The sequence below is a fragment of the Branchiostoma floridae genome, chromosome 7 (genome assembly GCF_000003815.2).
Source record: "Branchiostoma floridae strain S238N-H82 chromosome 7, Bfl_VNyyK, whole genome shotgun sequence".
Classification (NCBI taxonomy): Eukaryota; Metazoa; Chordata; class Leptocardii; order Amphioxiformes; family Branchiostomatidae; genus Branchiostoma; species Branchiostoma floridae.
This window is the reverse complement of record NC_049985.1, coordinates 6,967,104-6,991,121: the sequence shown is the minus strand read 5'-3', so window position 1 is coordinate 6,991,121 and position 24,018 is coordinate 6,967,104. Positions and strand designations below refer to the sequence as shown.

The window sequence follows — 24,018 nt, the reverse complement described above, 5'->3', positions numbered from 1 at the left end:
TACTTGTAGTGATTCAGGTAGGCATGGATTAGGCCATTCCTGTTCATTTTAAGGGCTTTTTTGTCATGGATCTGTTACCTGAGCAAGGTATAGGGTTCAGGTGACTGTCATTTACTTGAGATTTACCCCATTTTTTTGTTATTTTTGGCTCTCTTCCTTGTTTTTTAGCCATCCCTCCAATCAGTGCCAGACTGCAGACCAGGGACAGTGTACAGAGGACTTGATTTTGGTATTCTGGGGGTAAATTGTTGGGGGGGGGGTGATTCCCCTATGGGAGGGGTCCTAGACCAGGTGAATGTTGTGATTTAGCCTTGCAACACTCTTTTTCATTCTTTTTGCCTTTTCTATGATTGTCCCTATCCACACGAGTAGTCATTATAGACCTTTCAGGGCCCTTGAATAGACTTTAGGCTTGCCTTGAAAGTGTCTAGAAAGGGGATGTAGGAGTCTAAGTGAAGGGAACAATGTCTCCATTAGCTTAGGTGACCAACTTTTGGCTTTATTCACTTGTTTCTGTCAAATTCCACCTGTAGCCAGCATCCCTAGCCCAGGTCCACAGTGCAGGCCTGGCACAGGTAGGTCATCAATCCCCAGGGGAGTGTTTCTTATCAGAGGTCTTTGATATTGATGGTTTTTACTTCACACCCCTACCCCGCAGTGGGTGATATGATTGACATCTGTCAATTGTGAACTTGAATTTACTAGAAGGGGTGACGTAAGCATTAGCGCAGGCGCCTAGAGCCCACGGTGAGAGATCTCAAATAAAAACAAGGCTTTTAAACCATTGAAAAGCCTTTCTTGGTGGGATTTTATGTGAAATCTGGGCATTTTGGGAGTGGCTGCAGTAGGAAAGACCCTACACTGGTAGAATTAGTTGTAAAAAATGACCTTTCTCCATCGAGGGGGTTTCCGCACCCCCCTGAAATAGTGGTATCGTCGCCAGAATGCTGTTTTCAGCCAAATGGGCCAATCCAAGGGCTCTAATCAGGGGGGTGTATCAAAAGATTAGCCGTATAGAAATTCTTGCCAAGGAATTTGCCGAGACTGGACATATTAGGCTATCATTTGAAGGTAAGTTTGTATGGCTTGAACTTTTTATTCTTGAGATAATTGCATATTTGTTTCCTCAACTCTCCCATTGGAACGCATGTATTAGTGGCTGAAATTCTAATGTCATCGTCTCCCCACCTGGGTTAGCCATGATGAAGGCAAGCTGAGGCTGGGAATGGGAATGACCCCGAGGTCAAGGACTGGACCAATCAAAAATGGGGATGTTGTCAAAAGGTGAATAGTTACCTGCTGGTTACATCATCATGGACGTATGAGAGGCATTAAGAGTCGGTGAAGAGAGGGAGAGGACTGGTGGGTTGGAAGTGACCCTGGTCGGAAGAAACACCAGGAATTTTTTAGAAGTTAAATTGTGTTTCACTTCAGTGGCAGTGAAAGCTATTTTACATTCTGAAACATGACATTTTGGGGCCCCATAGCAGTACTTTCAGGTATAGGCAGCATGGTCCCCTTTCTGGAAGCAGTGTGGTATAGTCCATGGACACACAGACAAGCACTTATTGATTGTCAAATTGAGCACAAACTTGACAAGATGAAGTTTGCTACACTTGATAAGTTTTTAAAGACAAATAATCCCTTTGCAAGTACTCCTGATATAGAGAAATAATAGCTAACAGTCATGCCAGGCAAAGCGTGACACAACTTTAATACATTTTTATTAAAGCCAATTAAAGCCTATGTTTGGCAGGTATCTTGTGTTTCTTTTTCACTTAGGTCCTGTTTTCCCAGCTGACAATGCCACTCTATAAGGTTGTCAGGTAATATAGGATTAGGTGTAATTCTGGTGACCTTTATCAACCTTTCTGTAGGGAAGGTAATGACTTCACAGTTACAGTTACAGTGTTGGAGTCTGTCTTGTGCCTTGAAAACTATTACCCCATTTGTTATATGTCAATTTGGACTGTCATTCCTATTTACTCTAAACATCACAATTACAATGACTTCTTGTATGGCAGTGTTTTCTTACCCTGGGGGCTATACCAGTTAGGCTACCTCCAGACTGACTGCACTTCCCAAATCATGGTTCAAAAAGTAACATAACAGAAAGCAAAGAAGAAAAATGAATCAAAGATCTCATGATACAATTGTTTGTTTGTAATTACTACTGCCATAACCCTTACCATCACTAATGTTAGTGATCTTCCCCTTTCCTTCTTCCCTTTTAACATCTTTTAGTAGTTTTCCATCATGTTTTTGCTCCTCCCTGCAGAAATCATGGACTAGCCCTATATTAAATTAGGACACCAGGAGTTGGGACACCCACCTACCATGTTGATATTGGTATAAAAACAATCACCATGAAGGACAACCTATGTTGTAATCATTACAGCTGTTTGTCCATGAATTATGTAGGTCAGGGTCAAATGTACAGTTTTATAGATCAAAGCCTATTTAAAAAGTACATGTAGGTAAAGGTGGTACTGTAGCCATTTGGAGGCTGTAGGTGTTACTGTAGAAGGTTGTTATCCATTGTTTCAAGAGCCATGTTTTACCTTCCTATCTGATGTCCCATACTCATTTATACCTGGGTGGGTGGAGGGAGGAAAGTCATGTTAAATGCTTTTCCCAAGGTCACAATGTATTGGCAGGAAGCAGGAAAACCAACCTGTAATCTATAAAAATTGAGGTAAAGCAGTTTAGTACAGGTCCACACCTTAATACGTTTGGTGGATTATCTTTCAGTACATACAGCCAATTGGTGACAAAATGTCATCTTTACAAAGTTTGTATGAGGATTTATTTTTTTTTTCTACTTCTAATGGCATATTTAGTTTGCCACAATGATTGGTATGACAGAAAAAAGTTTTCTCTGTACCCATGCCAGAAATTTGTAAACTTAGCCAACTTCTTGAAACTATATGATATATCCACGACGTATCTTTGTTCTATGATTCTGTATCCTGGCAGAGTGATAATTACCCATTGGGACACCTGGTTTTTGAGACCAACCTCCAAACTATTTATAAAACATTTTTCTGTAGACTTTCTCCATCATTATGGTTAATGATAAACTGTAATTTCCTCTCCCCCCTTCCGTTGGGTAAATCCAAGAGTGAAACTGAATACCTGTACGCCCTGCGGCAAATCACTCAATCTTTTTTAGCACCAACACAATGACTGTCCTAAAAATAAAGCAGCAAGCCAGCGTGTTTTGCATCTGGGTCTTCAAGGTCTCTCATTCATAAAACACCGACTTACAAAAGATCTCATTCAAATGAAGAAAGTTCACAGTTCTTGATGTACATGTAGTACATTGTACAATGGCCTGTGTGTAACATCTTTTTGCAAATAATACAAAATAATATTTAATACTTAAATCTCAAAGACTGTTGGATTATGCTTGAACTAAGTACCAAATGTAAGTTTACATGTACGTACATGAACTGAACATTCATTGCAGAGAAATGATTGTTTATTTTGATATGGTCCAGTACGAGCAAAGAGATGATGTTTTGCTTCTTGCACTGCCAACAAGGAATCTGAAGAACGCATTCTTTCAAATGGAGGCAGGAAAAGGTGGAAGTCGTTATGGTGTTAACGGACTTGAGTTGGCAGTGTAGCGCTTTCCGAGCGTGTTCTGATGTTTCCTTGCTAGCGTTTTATCACCGGTGCTCCCGTACACAAGCCGAACATCAGACACTAAGGGCAATCAGAAGCTCGGAGCAAACTGTCAAATATTTACCGAACACACACTATACGGGAGCTGCATATCCTGTAAGATAAGAACATGTGATGCTTAAGTATAGTATCAAGTACTTCTTGCTGCGCAAGCACTCTTTGTCAAAATCTCATTGTCAACAAAATTGTTTATACTTGACTGCTATAATGCATCTCCAAAATGTCTCTGCAAAATTTATCAGTTAAATTGTAAAAGCTCATTATGGTTGTAAGTAGTCTTGAGTAAATAAACGTCCATATCTTGTGGTATATGCTGAATTCAGATGACTCTTTCAACAAAGGAAAAAGGAAACAGCAATGACAAGGTCATTTTGAGAAGAAGCATGTACAGTATTTCCCCTTTTCCCTAGCGTAATCTGCCGTTGTTCTAGGGCATACATGTACTATACATTCAAAATCCATATCCATCCTTTATTGGCTTAAAAAGAGCAACGGTTTGAACCACAATGTTTCCTTTCTCATAGCACAACTTTTCTCCTGAGAAGTTATTGCACTATGGTACCTCTACCTGTCACTTACACTTCAAAGCGATCATGCTACTTATCAGCAAAAATAGCTCCCTCCTCCCCGAGAAGCAAACATATTTCCCCGCTCCCCTGGCAAAACACTAAGGCTCTGGAATGCCTCAGTAAGGTGACTCGCTCTCACCGCTGCGCACGGTAAACACCGCCGTACAAAGGAGACGCCGCACGGGAGATGGGTCTGACAGACTCCTCGTCTTTCACACGAGACAGCCATGAAATTGCACCCCTACATGGCTGTGACACTGGACAATGGAGTAGCATTGATGATCCCCCATGCACCAATGCTAATCCCCACAACTTGTTTGGACGTGATGGAGCTTCTTGTAGGGTGCTGTCTTCTTGTACAGCACCAAAAGACTACTGTATACTTCTGTTTGACTCAAACTTTGAGTGTTGCTGATTCAATACTTTCAGCTCAATTTGTCAAAGGCAAAGATGACTACACGTGTCTATTATAACAATAGTTTCATCATGATATATGACAGTTTACAGTACATCATGTAGCACATGTAGCACTTAGACAAGGGGATAGGCGAGCACAAGATGGAACAAAAAATTTCCCTGTGGTATTGAGTTCACCGCAAAAAAATGTGAAGTAAAACCACTGCGAACAATTTTGCATTTACAGTACTTAAACATAGATAAAGCTATATCGTCCCTTTTCCCTGGCCTGGGATAAACTTAATCACACCTGCCTCATATCTGTCACTACATCTCCCCTCTCCTGGAGTCTTCCCTACCCACTCTGCTAATGATGATTGAACAATTACAGTTCACTTTTATCTCAGTAATGCAACCTGCCAATTACGGGATAAGAGCATGGACAGGACTGGATTGACCAGTACGCAAACTCAGAGGCACAATATTTCTTCCGTTGTAAGTTGGGCTGTACCTAGTACTTGTACCTGTACCTGTGCCTGTGCCTGTACCTGTAAGATAGTGAAGACAAAAGTCAGGACCTGATTGTTTGGTATACCTGTAACTGTACGAGCACCAGTCAGACATCACTATTTTTTTTTATAGAATTTGTATCAATCAATGATGACAATTTGATAATCTTGTAATCAGTAAAAAATGAATAAGACTTGCAAATATACTTGTTTTGAGATTCAACTTTATATTAGGGTAGTACACATTTCAAAGATTTTGGAAGTATGAACTATAATAACTTTCCCATGGACAAAGCCTCTCCGGAAGTCCTCTTGACCATGTTGTAAATGAGTGATCATAGATGTATGAGTGGTTGGTTCCTGAGACTAGTGCTTGTAAACATGTCTGTCTGTCATCACTAGTTTGTTTCTAGGACCTGGCAGTGGGGGTAGAACAGGGATGGGGGTGACTCACATGAACAGGGCTTGAAATACTTTTTGGCAACACCTCTGGAATGGAGCATTTAATTTTGCCAAGATGTCAGAAACTTCAAAAGGTTATGGAAGCCAATGTTATGGTTTATAATAGCTTTCTCAGTACTTGTATAGAACTTTACTTTGCAGGATCTTTATCTGCAATGTTTGTGTGTTGTGTGTAATTTTTTGAATTGTTCGGTGGTTTTATACTTGTGGTTTCCGCGGTGACCGCTCACTGCAAAGTTAAACTGAAAACTGACATTTCCTTTACATGTCACTATAGCGATGTTATGAGCACTACAATTTCTCCATACAGCAAAATCTAATCATAGATGAAGCTACACATGGAGGCATTTACACACACTAAAGTACAGTACAACTCTTACATCTCTTCAATAACATGTATTTCGAGCCTAGACCAGCCATAACAAGCCTGCCAGAAGGAGGCTAACAATGCGCTAATCAGCGAGCGGACCAGCGTGTGAAAGGGGTGTGGTCTGGGAACTCAGAATCTGACCTAGAAAATAGTTTTGTTCCCACCAGCTTGATTGTTTGGCTGAGGCTGAGGCCAGACAAGTGCAATTTCTTGTTTAAAGAAATTGGCATTGTTCTTAATTTTGGCAAATCAGATACAAAACTTAATTGAGAACTGCACTGCTGGCGTATTTAGATACAACAAATGATTAGATGTTCTTGTTACTTGGTGCTAGAGTCATCTACATGTGTATGTTCGTTTCCTCCCCTCCACACACTGAAGATTAAATTAGCTGTTATTTGATTTCATGGTAAGAACGGAAATGGAGTGATAAGATAACGCTATAGTTACATTCTGTACAGTATTGTAAATACCTGTGGTTTTGAAGCATTCGCTGTGAAAACTGCTAACATAAATGATAAAGCAGAAATTTCAAGTATAACAGTATTGTAAACCAATTGGGCGTGTGCCTACTGACTCATGGTAGAAGTGTTGTCAGTCCGTCACCGTTAAAAAATGTGTCACTTTAACTACATTTCAAATACCAGAGTCGCTAACTGTTTATTTGTACCGAAATAGTTGTGAATAACCATTGTAGCCTAAACAAATTAAGTTTGTAAACAACAGTTTTTTTCTCTACCCATCACTCATGTATTCCCTGATGATATATGTTGTCTGCTTGGAGCTAATGTAATAAACTATGATGGAACTTTAATAGCCAGTCGTGCTGGGCAGACAGTAATCCCAGATCACCTGCCATGGCTGTAATAGCAGACATTAGCGGTAAATGTCTCTGCAAATTACTGGAATTTGGCTGGAGGAACTCTAAATGACACACCTTGAGTAATGGGGAACTGTAGGGTGGCTTATCCTGACATACCTTCTGCTAAGTTTCAGATGGTTAATCTCCAAGCAGATGTTAGAGGTTCCTGGTGACCGGACAAGATTTTCAAAGATGTAAAGTAGGCACTACAATCGTATTTCTCCACTTGGAGGCCCCCTCCTCAGCTGCAAAATGCCACTGTGACATCAGACTTACACGCATGTTAGATGGAGCCAGGAATAGGGTGAAAAAGAGAAAGAAGCTTAAAGCCCCATTTACTGCTGGTGACAATTGGATGAGGGACTAAAACTACTCTCCATTCTCCAAGCAGAGGTTGGTGGGAAAAACTTGTGACCTTTTCCTTTCATCGTTTTTTTTTCAATCTGCCAATCCCACCAGGTAGGCCAATAATAAATAACGGATGAAAGGAAAAGGTCACGATTCATTCTACCAACCTCTGCTTAGAGAGTAGACTAAAGCCATGAGGGCGAGCAAGTCTTCAGCAAGGTCTACAGTGTTCCCCAGGTGCAGAAAACATCAACACTAGGCTTGGTTCTAGTCTGTGCATCTTCTTTGAATCAGGGCCAAGATGCTTTTGAACTTGTCTGTGACCAGTGAGAGGAGAAGAAGGGGAAAACAAAACACCAGAACAGAGAAGCTAGTGTTTAGGACTAACACCAGGTGTTTTAGGCTATCTGAGGTGATTAACCATAAGAGAATGTTTCCGTCTTGTCTAGGCGAGGATGCTTCAAGAGGCTTTGGCCCTGGAAAGCTTCCCTCAGGAGTGAAATAAAACAAGGTGATGATTGTTATGGCCCACTCCAGGTGGTGGGGAGGCATTGTTCCTGACCACACCTGTAGCACCCCCATTCACAAGGCAATTTGTCACCAGCTCCTTCTCTTGTCTGTGCTTTTGACAGTTGGGCCTTCGAAAAAAGCGTTGTGTTTTTGGTCACCTGACCAACCCTTGCAAAAATCTGCCAACCCTGGCCAGTTTGGGGCCAACAAGGGATGTAAAATTTTTGTCTGACATCTGCATGTTTAGAATTTCAAAATAGATAGAATATAGACAGTCTTGAAAATTTACTTACAGACTTTCTTTGAACAGTTGATGCAGGAATGTGTTGTAAGCATTGTAGTCCTGCTTTGTTCAGTTAATGAATATATTTGTACTTTTACAATGTAATCAGTCTGTATAATTACAATATCATTTTCAATACCAATGTCCTGATGTATTGTTGAACTGTATTTGTTGTATCACTTTGGCTGAAATCTAAGAATGATAAAGAAAGAGAATCTCGACCTGTCGACCCTAATTTTTTCAGGGCTGTTACTATATACACAATATTTACTACCTATGCCTTTAAGGTGACAGGTATTAGGACAAACAGCATGGGTCATTCCAGGTCAATCTGCATTTTTTCCAGCTCAGAGAGCCAGCATCACACCTGCGTGTTTGGTACACACTCCGCCCTTGTGTGGCACAGTTTATCCAACATATTAAGGGCACGGTCAGTCGATCTGTTTGTCAGCAAAGCTTTAGTCTTCTTTTGAGCAGAGGAGATCTTCCTGCACGCACAGTAGAAACCTGACAGTCCAACTGTGAGAAAGGAAAATGTGTCCTGGAGACGGTCCAATTCAGGGTTCAGACCAGGCTTTCTGCTTTAGGTTACTTTATAGTGAGGTATTGAAGTTAGCTATCAGGAGGATGTTTTAAAAAGGTGGGGTCTTGGACTCGTGGTCCATCCATGGAAAAGGGATTTTAAACTAAATTAAAGATGTGACAAAAAAGTTGGCATTCTGAGGGTACCCAGGGGGAGGAGGGGTGCTTAAAGGATTTGGGCAAGCTTGTAGGGTCATTTCATCATTTTTTCACATTTTTGACATTATTATAGTATACAAGTAGCTTAAAGTACCATTACATAAAGTACCATTAATATTACATTAGGTTAGATTAAGGGTACCAGTCCTCAACTTAGTTTGTATGGTGATTGCAAATAGCTCATGATGGGCCAGTAGTCTAAAATGCACTAGCCAGGTATATTGTTATTCAAGGGTCTCGTCTGCCTTGAAAGTTGTAAACAGCATCTTGCATTTTTCTGTCAGTGGTTGTCAAGAGAAGCTGGGTAATCTTTGTTTCGATTGGACTTCACTGTGTGTACTTACTATCCCCTAAGGGGTCCAGGTGTGGGCTGGGTACTAACCTATTATGAACAGGTCCTAAACAAGCCTCACTTCAGGGATACTGTGAATCATGCAATATTTACCTCCTTGGAAAATGGAGGTATTAGTTTTTGTCAAGATTGAGTTTTGGCCTCCTGGGGGCTAACCTTGGTACTGCAGCAGAACCTCTGGTGTTGGTTCTTTTGTGCCTGACGTCTTGTTTAAGTGATTAATTTTCATGTTTTTGGTGTTGACCTCACACCTTAAATACATGAGACCAATGAGAGAGCTGCTGCATGTTTGTCAAATACACATACATGTATCTTTAATCTTTTTTATTAAAATGCATGTCTACATTTTGAGGAAGGTGTATAGAGCTATGGAATCGGTCTATTACCTGCAAACCTCCCATCAAAACTTGCCAACACTCCACTCCAACGGTTTTTCAGCCCACCTTTATCTCAATTGGACACAACATACCAGCACTGGCCACCGCTGTTGTTCTAAACTGGAGGCCAAATTGTTGTGTAGCCATGGGAAATAATGTTGACAGGCTTAACTTTCAGCTGCTTACCTGGTAGGGTTTCCACCAAGCCTGGGAAAAACTTGGCACTTCGGCCATACTGATTTGATGATATGGATGGCATCGTCTGGGCACCTCATAACCGATGCTAGCTTGCAAAAAAAAAAAAAAGATGATCCAGAAAGATAAGGTTGCCTTCATTGTGAAATTTAAGTTGTCAGGAAAGTTAAACAAAATGACTGAACATAGAGCTAGGTATGCCAAACAATAACAAACATTCTTGTTCTTTCACATTTTCTTGAACTTTTGTAAGATTTTACTCGTTTGTATGGAACGGTTGATACCAGTCTGTGGCATATTTGCTCATTTTTGCAGCGTCTTTACAGGATTTACTGTATGGTTGCAAGTTTTTTTTTTCTCGGAAACAGATGAAAATTGATGCACATGCAGGTATCATCCAAGACTGTGTTGCCTTAACTCCAAACAGTGAATGCCAATTTGGAAAAAGTCCAGGACAAGAATTCTTCTGTGTTCTTTGATTTGATGCATGACTGTACAGTTAGCTAGGGGAGTCAATCTGCTTTTCAATTAGACAAGGGGTATTATTTCAGCATTGTGTCATATCATCCAAGTCCAGTCAGCTGGCTATTTGCCATGTGGTGATGCAGAAAAGATAAATGAATGTAAAAATAAACTTAAAAATGGAATTGTGTTTCACTGTTTGTGTGTGTGTGTGTGTGTGTTTGCGCACATGTGTATATGTGTGTATGTGTTTGTATGTTTGTGAACAGCATATCTTATGTACCTCTTGTCCTAGACATGTTAGACTTAGTAAGTTAGAGTTGAGATTTTTCAATGTTCAATAGCCCATGGGGCAGAGGGTATGTAGTGTAGTTTGGGGCCCCTAGTAGTGAAGAATGAAAAACTAAGAAGTAAGAAGTGGCTGTAGTTTCACTTTTTTGATGTTAATATTTTACTAGTAAGATTTCCTGCTTGCATTGATATCATTAAGAAATTTGATTGTCAAAAATGTTCTGTAAACTATATGCTGTAAACTGAAATGTTCAGTTTATTATTCAGTAAGGTTTATTAACTATGATTTTTCCTTCTACCATTACAGACCAACACACCACATCCATGTGCAAAAGCATTGTACAGTTACGAAGCAGAGGAACCAGGGTAAGTATTCAAAAACCAAAACTTTTCTTTTCTTTGCTTCATTACATAGGTAAAGGTAGTCCCATAGCTTTTTACCTGCATGTATGCAGGTATGGTTTTGATGCTGGTGGAAACTTTTCGGTAGCCGGGGATGTAGGGCGCTGTATCTCGTGAACGGATGGTGCGAGCACGACGATTTTTGGTACGTGGGTTGGGGGTGGTAGCCTGACACTCAGGTGTGATTTTGGGCCTCCTGGCGCTTGACCTTGACATTGAAGGTGGCATTTTTTGTGTTTTTGGGGCACGTTTGGCGCTGTGTGTCCGGAACGATACGCGCCATTGCGACGATTTTTGGTGCATGGGTGGGGGGTTGTTGCCTGTTGCGTAGGATTGACTTTGGGCCTTGTCGTGTTTGAACTTGACCCGGCAGGTCGAATTTTGTGTCCGGGAGGGGTGTTTCCGGAGTTATATCTTTTGAGACAGTAGTGCAGTGGGTTGCTATCCACAGTGTCTAGCTGTAGGGCATGGTATTAAAAGGTTTGAACCCATCCCTCTCCTTCCACCTCCTTTTACCTCCCCAACCAAAGTCAGGTTCCCATATGTACACCTGTATGGAGTGAGCAAAGTCATGTAAGGTGCTTAAGAACTGTTCTCCAAGCTAAGGTTGGGTCATGGAGATAGTAGATGTCAGGATTTTTACCAGCTTGCTCCCCTCATATGTTGCCAAAAAGTATTTCAATACCTGCTTGTGTGAGGGGAGCGAGCAGTAAAAATCTGACATCTACTACAACCCAACTTCTGCTTGGAGAATGTGTCCATTAGCCTAGCTACTCCATTCTACACCATGGATGTATGCAAGAAAACAAACAAACTAAAGTTATGGTTTACAGCTTCTGTACCTCTATCCACTTCTTTTACATGTTACCTCTCCTCTTTATACATGTACAGTACCGACTACGTTTATGGTCCGGTCTGAACGCGATTTAATTGCGTGCAAAAGTCGTGCAAGTCGCGATTACATCTCGTGTAAATCGCGATCAAAACTCGTGCAATTCTCGGTTAAAACGCGATTAGATATGCGTGTACCCGCGTCTGATATGCATGAAATCACGTCTAACCGCGTTTAGACGATCAATGAATAGATTTCAGACACGCCTCTTCTTTTCATAAACATTTTCTAGACACGCCCGTGCCGTCCAAAGTTCGGGGTTTGGCAGAAATCGGCTTCTTTTCATATGCAGACCCCCGCGCGGAGGGCGGAGAACGTATCACGCCCAATTTCCCAATTTGTTTCTGAACTAAACGCATAACCTCGCAGTCTAGAACGCACCCGCGCCGCTCCCAACCACGATATTTCTGGAAGATTTGCTGCAATTTTGAGGAACCGACTGTTCCGCACATGTTTAAATCTGATACGTGAAAATTAAAGAAAAACAAATAAATTTCCACAAAAGTGTGTTTTTCTTAAGCAGAATATGGCAAAGTATGCTTTTACTGGACCCCGATCTTTCGGCGCTGCCGTGGCTAGCGCCAGGGTCACGTACCGGAACAAATCATTCCGAAGATTTGCTACAATTTTGAGAAACCGACTGTTCCGCACATGTTTAAATTTGATACGTGAAAATTAAAGAATAAGAAATAAATTTCCACAAAGGTGTCTTTTTCTTAAGCAGAATATATGGCAAAGTATGCTTTTACTGGACCCCGATCTTTCGGCGCTGCCGTGGCTAGCGCCAGGGTCACGTACCGGAACAAATCCTTCCGAAGATACAAAATGTATGGTGCGACCTCGCACCCGCGCCGCTACCTAACCTACCACGTTCTTTCTCGGAAGATTTGCTACAATTTTGAGGAACCGACTGTGTAGTGCAAGTTTGAATCTTATACGTACATGACAAGAAAACATCAAATAAATTGTTTTTTTCCCAAGAATGGCAAGATGTGTTTTTCTAAATCAGAAAACATGGAGTAAATTCTGCTTCTGTCTGACCATGCGTGACGAGGATGGCCCGCTACCGCGGCCAGTGTCAGGACCACCCGAAGAAAACCTACCGACTCTATGTTGAATTATTTGTGTCCTATTTCTGTTGTTGCATTATTTGTACGCTGGTGTAGCGATATCAAATTCGCCCACACTACACGATACTTGCCACTGTAAATAGCTACAATAGTCTGTGTTTGCATTTCTTATCTATCGATGAAAGTGAAGACAAGTTAATCACGTTCCGAACTGATAGGTAAGTACACTAGTCTTTCAGTTTCAGAATGAACAACAAGGAATGTCCAGTGCGACCAGTGTAGTCGTACAAAATCCTGGCGGTCTCACTACCAAGTAAACAGGCTTCGACCGGCAGATACTACATGTAAGTATCTACGTATACATCCGAACTTCAAGCGCCGCCCCGCCTCCGGTGGAACGTGACCTGTTTATAAATATTCCAACCTTCCTAAAGTTCGCCACGGCGCGACTACTAGCATATCATATTACATTTAGACGTGTACACGGTTTGTGTGGGGTCCAGAACGTGGGACAGGTTGTGGAAGATTGGGTTATTTGAGCGCAAATATGAAACTTATATCGTTGCGATAAAATCAACAGCTGTTTAGATTGTTTAGTGTGTGTAAGTACACGATTGACGTAACTGTTACGGTGCTGGTAAACTTGTAGAAAAATTACATTGTAAACCTCCAGAATTTGGTCTGGTCTGGTCTGACGTGCTGCTCAATTTGATTGACACATGCACGGCAAGGAGCGGGTTCTTTGAAAGTATGTTCCCACAGAAGAAGGCCACGTTGACTGTTGCAATATTCTGCGTTTATTTTCTACTCCGATCTAGCCCCGTGTTTAATATGTGGTTATTTTTTCTTGGTTTATCCAAGGGGGTTTTATCAACCTACTTGATTTATCTAACTTTGTTTTATTTGTATTATTGACGATTTCTAGAGCTGATCTAGACTAATTAGAATACTTCGTAGACTGCACACGCAGCGGTAGCGTACGTCATATTTGAACTTTGTGGCAATGTCGCAGGGGTGGATGATCTATAAATTCTGTATTCCAAATTCTATAATTCATTTCCCAACTGGTTCATATTAAAGGAGCCACGACCAATGAATTAAGAATGTTTTTAAATGTTTAAGTGTATAAAATTTCTTTATTTATTAAAGTTTGTACACGGACATATTCATATTCACGGACAACCTACCGTTTTTCCAACATTCGGAACAGATGATGACGATCCGACTGGTGTAGAAGCTGCCGAATGATGATCGATAACATCGGTAGTAAACTTACCTTTCATGTTCCAAAGGCAATGATATATCGTGTTTACCTATTTCATTGGTCAAATCCCTCTTCGTAGTATCCCGACCAGCTAAATTTATATATCTATATGTTGCTGAAAAACAACCGTAAACGTATGGGCCCTTTTAGTAAAAGAGTGAACCTCTTTGAACAGCGCATAACAGTTGTAGATAAACTGACTAAAAACATGTTCATTTTAGAAACGTAAAATACTAGAAGTAGAAGTAATGTTAGTAACGCTAACGCAACTTTTAACTGAATCAATGACAGGTTAGAAAAACTTGATCACATACTCAACAAGAAAACCAATAACTGATGAAGAAATTTTCGGCAAAATAACAATTGTCTGTGTCGAACCAAGACGTATGCCCCTTGAATATGGTTGCGTGGGTCCACTGCCCGACGACCAGGAACGTCCGAGGCGGTCAGGAACAGAACAGGTAGGTCTTGTTGGCCGAGTTGCAACCATGACGATCAGCTGTATGTCCAGGAAACCGGCGGATAGAAATCCGAATCCTACTTTCCTAGCCTAGAAAATTAGCTACCGATATCTAACTACATAGTAGAAGTTATGTTAGTTACACCAACACAACATTGTTAGAACAGGTACATGTTTGTTTGAACAGATACGCAGACAAAACACGATTAACAAAAAGATTTAAAAAAAAAACACATAAAGTAGAATGTATGCCCTGGAGTATGGTTGCGTCGGTCGACTGCTCGACGACCAGGATCGTACGATGGCTGTGTTCCGACCCAAGAGCTCCGTCAGGAACAGGTAAGTCTTGTTTGTCGAGTTTGTAACCATGACGATCAGCAGGCGGATGGAAACCTGAATCCTACTTTCCTAGCCTAGAAAATTAGCTGCCGATGCCGAACCAAGGAGTATCAACGTTCCTAGAAATATTAAGTTATGACCAAACACAATATCCTTTATTCATATTTAAATACATGCAAAACGGTCAATTTATGCGTATAAATACTAGTAGTCCATTCATGTCAGTGTATAGTCTTCAATCCAGCAATTCCGTTTATATTAGATGACGATCGTGTTTATGCTGTCAGTCCTTTGTGGGTCCAAAAGATTCGAACTTGTATTATTTTATCATATACCTTCCACGAAAATTAGACGAAAGTAGCCCGCCTAAAAATGTAAATAGGAGACAATTTTTGCCGGCAACCCGCTCGGTTGCCGTTACGACTTTTGTAGTATGCCGTAAAAAAATACCACATTCTTCAAGTTGGAAATGATTATCGACAGACTGTTCACAGAATTCTTACTCAGCGATGTGAGAATGATCGATGCCGGAAAAGTCCCTCCGATGTTTTGCAAAATTATCTATGCCTTGCGGACGACGCTGGCCGAGCAGTAACGTGTTAAATTTTATCAAAGAATGCACATTTCGTGATAAATGATTAAAAAAAACACAACAACGCGTTAGTTCTACGCTTCTTCTTGTTGTTACCACTTTGTCAGCGCCGCTTCTGGCTGTGATTGGAGGGAAGTTGATTGGATTTGCCGCATAATCAGGCAGGCGCTACTTCAGAGGGCTACCGCCGGAGCTGTCGCCATGGTAACCGCACGTCCAGTTGCATTTCCCACGCGCGTCTAGTTCTTCCCAGCTCTCTGCTGTCACGTACAGTACAGCTTATACACATAATTTTCGGTGGAATGTAACGCCGTATTTTACGGGGAAATGTGGCGAATCGAACTTGTATCTCTTTTTGCTGGCCTTCCACTAAAATTATACGAAGATAACCCGCCAAAAACTGTAAGTAGGAGACTATATTCGCCGACAACCCGCTTGTTTCGACGGTTGACATCATCGTCTTCCCCTTACAGGCTTACGAAAAAACCTAGCCATGAAGACTATTTTCTTTTGCGTAGTTCGGGTTGCTTTCTGGATTTATCATTGACATTTATTTTATATCAGAAAATATCTATCGGGAGACTGTTTTCTTATCACAATTTCCATACCCAGCGTTGTGAACATGATCGCTGTTGGCAATTTTCCTCCGATGTTTTGCAAATCCGTACCCTTTGGACGGTGTTGGATGACGAGCAGTAACGTGTACACGCCTGTTCAAATTTATCGAGAAATGCACATTTCGTGATAAATAAAAAAGCAACAACACAACACCAGCAAAATGAAAAGTTACTAATCAAGATATAGTATAGAAATTTAACTCAGTCTGAGCAATCGGTACCAGGAGAGAATGTCGATATATTAATTTGCTGACTGTGAACTTCTTTTACGATCTTAGCTAAAAAGCCTCAGCGGTCCTCGGACAATATTGCCGACACCCGCGGCGCTGTCCAGCCCCTGTATTATTCACCAATTATCAACAAATACGTGAAATTGACGACTTACAAGTATCATGCAAATTTACAAAAGTAAACACTGCTCATTAACGAACAAAATATTTCGTGGGTGAAATGCCCGACCAAGGGGCGGGGCAGTCGGAACAAAGCCTTTTGTTTTGAGTCGGCGGGGTGCCGGGAGTAAACGCGTTTACAGACGACACGAGATTTTTAATTAGATAGCTACAGCTCATTAGCGCACGCGATTCAATCGCGATCAAATCGCGACTTGCACGACTTTTAATCGCGATTTGCACGACTTTTAATCGAGATTAAATCGCGTGTAAATCGCGTGGGACCGGACCATAAACGTAGTCGGTACTGTACATTGTATTATAGCCTTTCATTGAGCCAAGAAGTGAAATTAGTCCTCGCTCCTTTAAATCATGTAGATTGAGTGGCCCCAAGACAGGAGATATGACAGGCTTGTTTGGATTTGAATAGCGTGAATTGTTAAGCCCCCATAATATAGGATGAAAGAAAATGGGGTCACATATGCGCTGGGCCTCTTGTGGATGTGAGATCTAAGATGATAGAAGACTCAACTGTATGTGTTATCCTCGTAGGCCTATTACTCAAGGCACTTAGAATAAAAGATAAAAGACTTTGCTACTGGCTCCTATCCTCTAGGACCAATTCCTCAAGGCACTTGGAATAGGAGATAAGAAATATGTCATCAGAACTTGAGACAAATCTGAAGTAGGCCATGAATAATGCAGAAGCCATGGTATCATATTGGCATTATCCTCTGTGGAATATCCTCTTAAATTTTGCTGTGATTTGCACGATGCTGACTGCTAATGCTAGCCAGGGTATAACTTTAAGTATGATTCTCAGTCTTCTGAAGTGAATTATTATAGCTTGTGTCCTGAGGCTCGTAGTTTAGATCTAAACAGTTGTGAACTTTGACAAAGTACAGGACACTGTAGCTAGCTGCAGGAGCAAGACTAGGATTCAAGAAGTTTTAGAAAGTAACTACTATCAGCCTTCAAAACAAATATCCACAGCTATCTCCGGCACAGTTATTTCCAACTTCATAGTTACTGCCTTGAAGTGGTGTAATGACCTTGCTTTTAACAATCTCGTTTTTGAAAAAAAGTTAAAAGTCTGTGTTTTTTCCTCCAGTGATTTGTCTTTCAACAAAGGAGATATAATAGCGTTACGACAGCGGATTGACGAGAACTGGTACCAGGGCGAGCTGAACGGTCAGATTGGGTTCTTCCCGGTCAGCTATGTGGACGTCATACACCCACTTCCTCCTGACCAGCCCACCGGCAAGGCCAAGTACAAGTTCGACGTCACGGACAACGAAGAAGACAAGGACTGTCTAACCTTTGAGAAGGTAAAGTGGGAACGCTTTTTGGCAATTTTTGTTTAAAAGTCGATACAAGATACTAGAAATGTTGACCATTTTTGTTTAAAAGTTGATGCAAGATGTTGAAGTTTTTGCGACGGTTTAGTGTTTGTAGTTTTTACGGTATCCTCTTCACCTTTTATGTTAAACTTAAAGCCACCGCAAAAATGCCTGTTCTCTCTTTTGCACATCTACCCCCTTGTTTTAACTTAAATCTAAAAACTACTGCAAGCACTCCATTTTCTCTCTTCTGCAAAATACTTAACGAGGGTTGTGCTCTGAGTGTGGCATTTTTTATAGGACTTTTAAAGGAAAGCATCAGAAAATCTTCAATTCATTATTTTCCAGCAGTTTACTCATTAAAAAGTTGATTTACGTCAATTTTTACATTAATCCGCCCAATATGACCCTGTAGACACGTTTGAACTTCGCGCTCTCCTCCCCTCTCCCGCCGCGCTGGCCGATGACGTAATGGCCTCGTTCTGATTGCCTGCGCTCTGACGTCACAAATCAGAATTGAAACTTCTGGCCATGCCAGCCATTTGTTCGGGGAACCTCGGTCCCTTCGGCGGGAAATCACCCCGCCATTCTGGAATCCAGTTCGTTGTTGTTGACAATTAACTTCGTGGACCTGTAAGTCGCGTTATGAGCTGTCTACGAAGCCATAGTCCCCGGGAAACTGAACATGAATGGGCTTGTCTGCGAGTGAACCGCGCGACGGCACGAAATGAAAACAATGGACTTGGGGGAGGTTCACGCACCGTGCCATTCTGGACTGTTACAGGAGCGAGTTCGAGTCAATTCTTACCTTCTCCTTTCCGGACAGCACAGCGATAATTACACGTAAGCTTCCACGAATTATGTCATTACGTCATCGGCCAGCGCGGCGGGAGAGGGGAGGAGAGCGCGAAGTTCAAACGTGTCTACAGGGTCATATTGGGCGGATTAATGTAAAAATTGACGTAAATCAACTTTTTAATGAGTAAACTGCTGGAAAATAATGAATTGAAGATTTTCTGATGCTTTCCTTTAAGGTTCCCAGTAGGTTAGTGTAGAAAATGTCAAATCCAAGCATTAGCAGACGAGCCTGGTGCCCATCCGTTTCTAGCTTTCATTTGGTCCTCTAATCACTTTCTTGCCAAATAGTCTCCCTTTAATACAGAGAATCAGTCAAAATTGGAATTTTCAAGGAAAATTGAAAGAGAGAGCTCTGATTGGCTCCCACTCACATGCTCTTCTGTTACAGCATGGAAACAGGGTCCCCTGTTCCAATTATTCTGAATTTGATCCTAGTAACACTGCTTTTGGAAAATATTTGATCCCTGAAATGATTCATGATATAAAGGCCAACGGTTGAAAGGGCTATTCTGCAGGGAAGCATTCAAAGGAGCAAACCAGAACTAGACTAAGTGATGGGTGAAAACCAGGTTACTACTAGTAGTAGCTCACCCCTACTCATAACAAGGTGTTCTGACCTCAGACAACCCTGAACTTGATACTTGAATTGTTTCCAGATCAGGTTTAAAGGTGTTATTATCCCCCCATGACATCCAAGGTTAGTCTTTAGGTAGTGACTTCCATTATAGGACTCTGCCGGGTTCCAAAATTGCCAAAACAGACACTATCAATAATTCACAAGTGCAGGCCGAAAAAGATCACAGGAGAACTTCTGTGAAATGTGAGAGCGTCTGACTAAAAGGAAATCTTGTAAAGTGGGAATGATAACATAAATATAATCTTACAAAGGTGTAAGGCAATATGTGCCTTTGAAAAATGAAGAAAAGGAATCGGTGAGTAGCAGTCAAGTTCTAAGTGTGTACAAGGTTGAAGTTGTAGCAGAAGACCTTCCTCTCACATTAAGAATTCATTACAAATTTGATAGCAGAGGGGAAACAGGTAAACAATAAATTGAAAAATGAGAAAAAAGAATTGGTGAGTTGCGGCCAAGTTTAAGTGTGTACAAGGTTGAAATTGTTGCGGAAGACCTTTCTTTCACATTAAAAATTCATGTAATAAATTTGACAGCAGAGGTGAACAAGACAAATATAAAATTGAAAAATGAAAAAAAGAAAGAATCGGTGAGTAGCAGTCAAGTTTAAGTGTGTACAAGGTTGAAATTGTTGCAGAAAACCTTCCTCTCACATTAAAGATTCATGACTGTGGAATAAATTTGATAGCAGAGTTGGTCCAAGTAAACAGTGAATTGGCGTTTGAAGCACTCTCCAGTGCACAGAATGTAGACTGGTATATGGCTTGTTAGGTAAATGATGAAACATAAATAGGAAAAACAAATGCACTGTGACTAGATATTTGTAACAAGAATGTAAACTGAAAACTTAAGGCAATATTTGTCAGAGGAAGCAGTTGATTTTCCCTCCAGGAATGGTCATGTCATTTGGACTACTGTATTTCTTCCACAGTGTGGTTGGATGGAGTATTTTGTACTGACCTAGCATTTTCTTGAAAAAATTGACTGTTGGAATGGCTGACATAGCACTTTTTGTGTAAGCATGAAAATCTGCCCTGACCATCAGTTACTGATAATACAGTCCATGGGAGTTCTGAATGGTACCCATAGGTTTTATGAATCACACCCTGTGTGCCATTTTTAACTCCAAGGCCGTGAAAGATCATGACCTATACTGATTGGCAGTTTGTTTGAAATCAAACACTACATACATGTATCTCTACTGCCGTAAATGGCTTAAAGTTTGCAGGGTAATGTCACGGTAATTAGAACCATTGGACTAGCCTCCTGCTGTAGTGATTGCACAAAGTTGTGTGTCCCAGGGCTACTGAAACGGAGATGGGCGCCGCCTTATGCGCCATCAGGCGCGGGAATGAACTTTGACTGACTTGACTGAATTAGAAAATGAAGTGTCTAAAGTTTAAGTTTGCAGTTGAAACAAAGTTACATTCATAAAATGGAAACACCGGTGCCTTTAGAATTTAGATCATTGACAGTCAGTCAGAAATCAAAATAGTGCATGGCCTTGCACTTACTAGCACCTTGGTGAGGACTAGTGGTGCGTACCGGTTCGCCGAACCGGACTTGGACTTGCTATAACTTTCGGTTCAAGTCCGGTTAAAACCGGAACGTCAAAAACCGGTTTTCTGGAAAACCGGAAATCTCTTTCTTGTTGTATACTAGTAACATCTAAAAACAACGCTAGATGCCTATGTAACTTTTTAATCGCAGCCAACAGGCCAGAAAATAACGTATTTCTGCGTATTGTCCTACCGCCATAAGCCACAGCCAAGCACATGGTCGCGCCGCGGCAACCTTCTTTCAAAATCCGGCAACGCGGTAAAAATGACAGGTTGACTTTAGCAAGGTTACCCATGAAAATAAAGCATGTGGATTTGTTTATCTCCTGGTATGGGTTTTAAGTCCCATATCTTCTAAAAATGAAGAAAATTTCCAAGATAAACAAGCTAAAATGAATGACGAATGACGTCTACTCTACTCTACTCTAAAACAAATCTCAATCTCCGGCGCGGCGACTGTAAATGACATTTGCCGCTTGCCGGGATACTTCACTGAAAGCATAGGTGAGTAGCTTGTTAAAAAGAAACACCGGCACGTTCTATTTTAGAAAAAGTTTTAAGTTCATGAACTTATGTTATACCTCCTGCATTTATCTTTGTAACGAATAAATTTAAAATTAATTTTACGGTTAAATGTAGAAGATAAAAACACTGCACGCATCATTTCTACCCGCATTACAGTGGGCTATCCCATTGACCCCTATGACCTCGCAAGCGCCATTTTGAAATTTCGGCCGTCAAAAAAACAAGCGGAAAATGTCGAATTTTGCCGTGATTTCCCGATAGTTTTTATTAAAAATCGATGTTTCTACACCTTTGAAAATGATGCAGTCGTCTTTGGTAATATTTTGATAGCATGCGGCCCAGCGGCGGGCGCCGGATACGCAAATGGGTCGCCGCAGTAGAGCAAGTCGCATTATGCTTGTGTCTAACGTTAATTGGGAAACTTTTAATATAATAGCGACTGTAAAAAAACCGGACTTATAAGTCCGGACCTGAACCGGAATCTTTGGACTCGAGTCCGGACCTGAACCGGAATGTGAGCTTCGGTACGCACCACTAGTGAGGACAGAACATGGCTTTGAGGTATGCTGATGTGATAGCTGTCACTAACTCACTGTTATCTAGAGTCTAGAGTCTTGACAGAGTACTTATTACCATAAATATGTATTCAGTGTTTGAAGGTTGGGTCTGTATTCAATTGGTAGGTTTCTGCAAGGGACAGTCTGACAGGTAATCAGAAATACAATTTGTTTTCCTACTTGCATAGGTGTTGTATGAAAGGACTGACATTTTTTTCCTTTTACCGCAGGATGAAATTGTGACAGTGATACGACGGGTCGATGAGAACTGGGCAGAAGGGATGATAGGAGACAAGATAGGCATCTTTCCTATTTCCTTTGTGGAAGTAAGTGAATTCTGCCTTGCACACCTGTGCAATAAGTGTAGGAATGGAATGGATCATGTTACTGTTAGGTGGGGGAAATTTTGGAAAAGGGAAAAGTTTCATATCATGGGAGCAGATAATGAACTAATTAGAGATAAAACTAATTAGATTGGTACAATAAATGTTATTTATGTATTTTGTACCTGAGGAACTAACTGGGTAAACTAGGCTATACCTTACCCCATGTGTTAGCTTAAGAGATGAATGAGTAGATTTGCATTGCCTATGTTGATGCCATTTGTCATGATTGCTGACAGCATTTTCTACCATTTCCTCTTGCAGATGAATGAAGCAGCAAAGAGTCTTATAGACAGGTAAATACAAATGCAAAACCTTTCTGTAGTGTAGCAGGTCTGGGTCATTGAAGGCACACACCAATATGGGCCTTGACATGGAATAGAAGCCCCTGAGCCGTTGCCAAAAACTGTAAACCACCTGTGCAAGTGCATTTGGCAATTTGTGCTAAGTTAGCATATCTTTAACACACATAATGGAGGCATTCTGCAAGGATGTAATGATTCAGAATCTTCTCATCTATGGTTTTCTAGTAATGATTACCTACCTGGTAATTAGTTATTAGTGAATATGAAAGTTTACAATTTTGTTCATTACTTTACATGTAGTTTACATGTCTATTTTAATTCTTTACAACAGGAAATCCAAATCTAGAAATGAATCAACTGATGCAGAACCCAATATGTAAGTTCTCATTTTCATTTTTTAGCATGACTGTTTTAATCTTTTGATTCGTTGATATAATATTATGATATGAATTTTTTTATATCAACAACCAGTATTGCCTTCTTCAGGATCAATACTGATGACCAATCACTTCAGAACAAAAACTCGCAAGTATTACAGACACGTGATCTTGGGGATATGTGATTGTTGAAATGCAATTGTTGTCAGCAATTGTTTAAATGTGCCAGTAAGTTTATAACGCCCACCGTCTCAATGATGGATGGAGTGCCTAGTATGTTACATTTTGATTCATATCATCTTTTTTGCTTCTTTTCTTCCTGTAGTCAAGCCCCAGCTAGAACAGATAGCCAGTCCCCGGAGGATTTGCCATCATCCAGTGCGGCCTCCGGTACCCAGGCGAACTCCTCTTCCAACCACGACACCAAGAGCAAGAAGGACAAAGCCAAGAGACATTCGTTCACACTCCTCACCACCTCCAACAAAGCTTCTCATCCACAGAGTAACCACAGGTGAGGAGCAATAGGCTGAAGAGAAAGAAAAACACAAGAGTTAAACATATTGTTTTTTTTATAACATTTCTGTTACAATTTCTACACAAAAGATGAAGAATCTTTAACCTCAATATTTCATAGTTTGTAGCAATTTAAAAAGCAACCAATCATTTATGCTGTATGACACATTTTATGGGGATATTTTAGAAAAAACGTTAAGTGTAGTTTGTAGGAAAACCTGTAGAAAGGGCAATATGTAGAATTATTTATTGTCTCACCATCAACTACTGTTGAGCACTTCCCAACATTTATACATATATATGTGAGTAAATATTGAGTAAATAATATTGACTACATATATATATTTATGAAGTAGCATATAACTTGATGAAAGGCTCTTTTGTACATGTCTGTGCTTTCTACTTTCTACATGTAACACTACAGCTTCAAATTATCTGTGTCTATCAGGGCTGTCTCCACCTTTACATTTTCCCAATCTCTCTCATTGTTAATGAGAGAGATTGGGAAAGAGCTATAATTTTCATTGTTGA

At 40.8% G+C, this 24,018-nt stretch overlaps 1 protein-coding gene across 2 annotated transcripts in view; it reads left to right on the top strand.

Moving 5' to 3' along the window:
- Positions 1-24,018, top strand: part of LOC118418951 (E3 ubiquitin-protein ligase SH3RF3-like) — a 70,474-nt gene that overhangs the window by 32,694 nt on the left and 13,762 nt on the right. For both annotated transcript variants that reach the window (XM_035825095.1, XM_035825094.1), the window contains exons 2-7: positions 10,722-10,780; positions 17,551-17,767; positions 22,140-22,235; positions 22,557-22,588; positions 22,929-22,973; positions 23,300-23,485. In XM_035825095.1, coding sequence (XP_035680988.1) covers positions 10,722-10,780; positions 17,551-17,767; positions 22,140-22,235; positions 22,557-22,588; positions 22,929-22,973; positions 23,300-23,485 — 635 coding nt within the window. The remainder of the gene's footprint in view (positions 1-10,721; positions 10,781-17,550; positions 17,768-22,139; positions 22,236-22,556; positions 22,589-22,928; positions 22,974-23,299; positions 23,486-24,018) is intronic.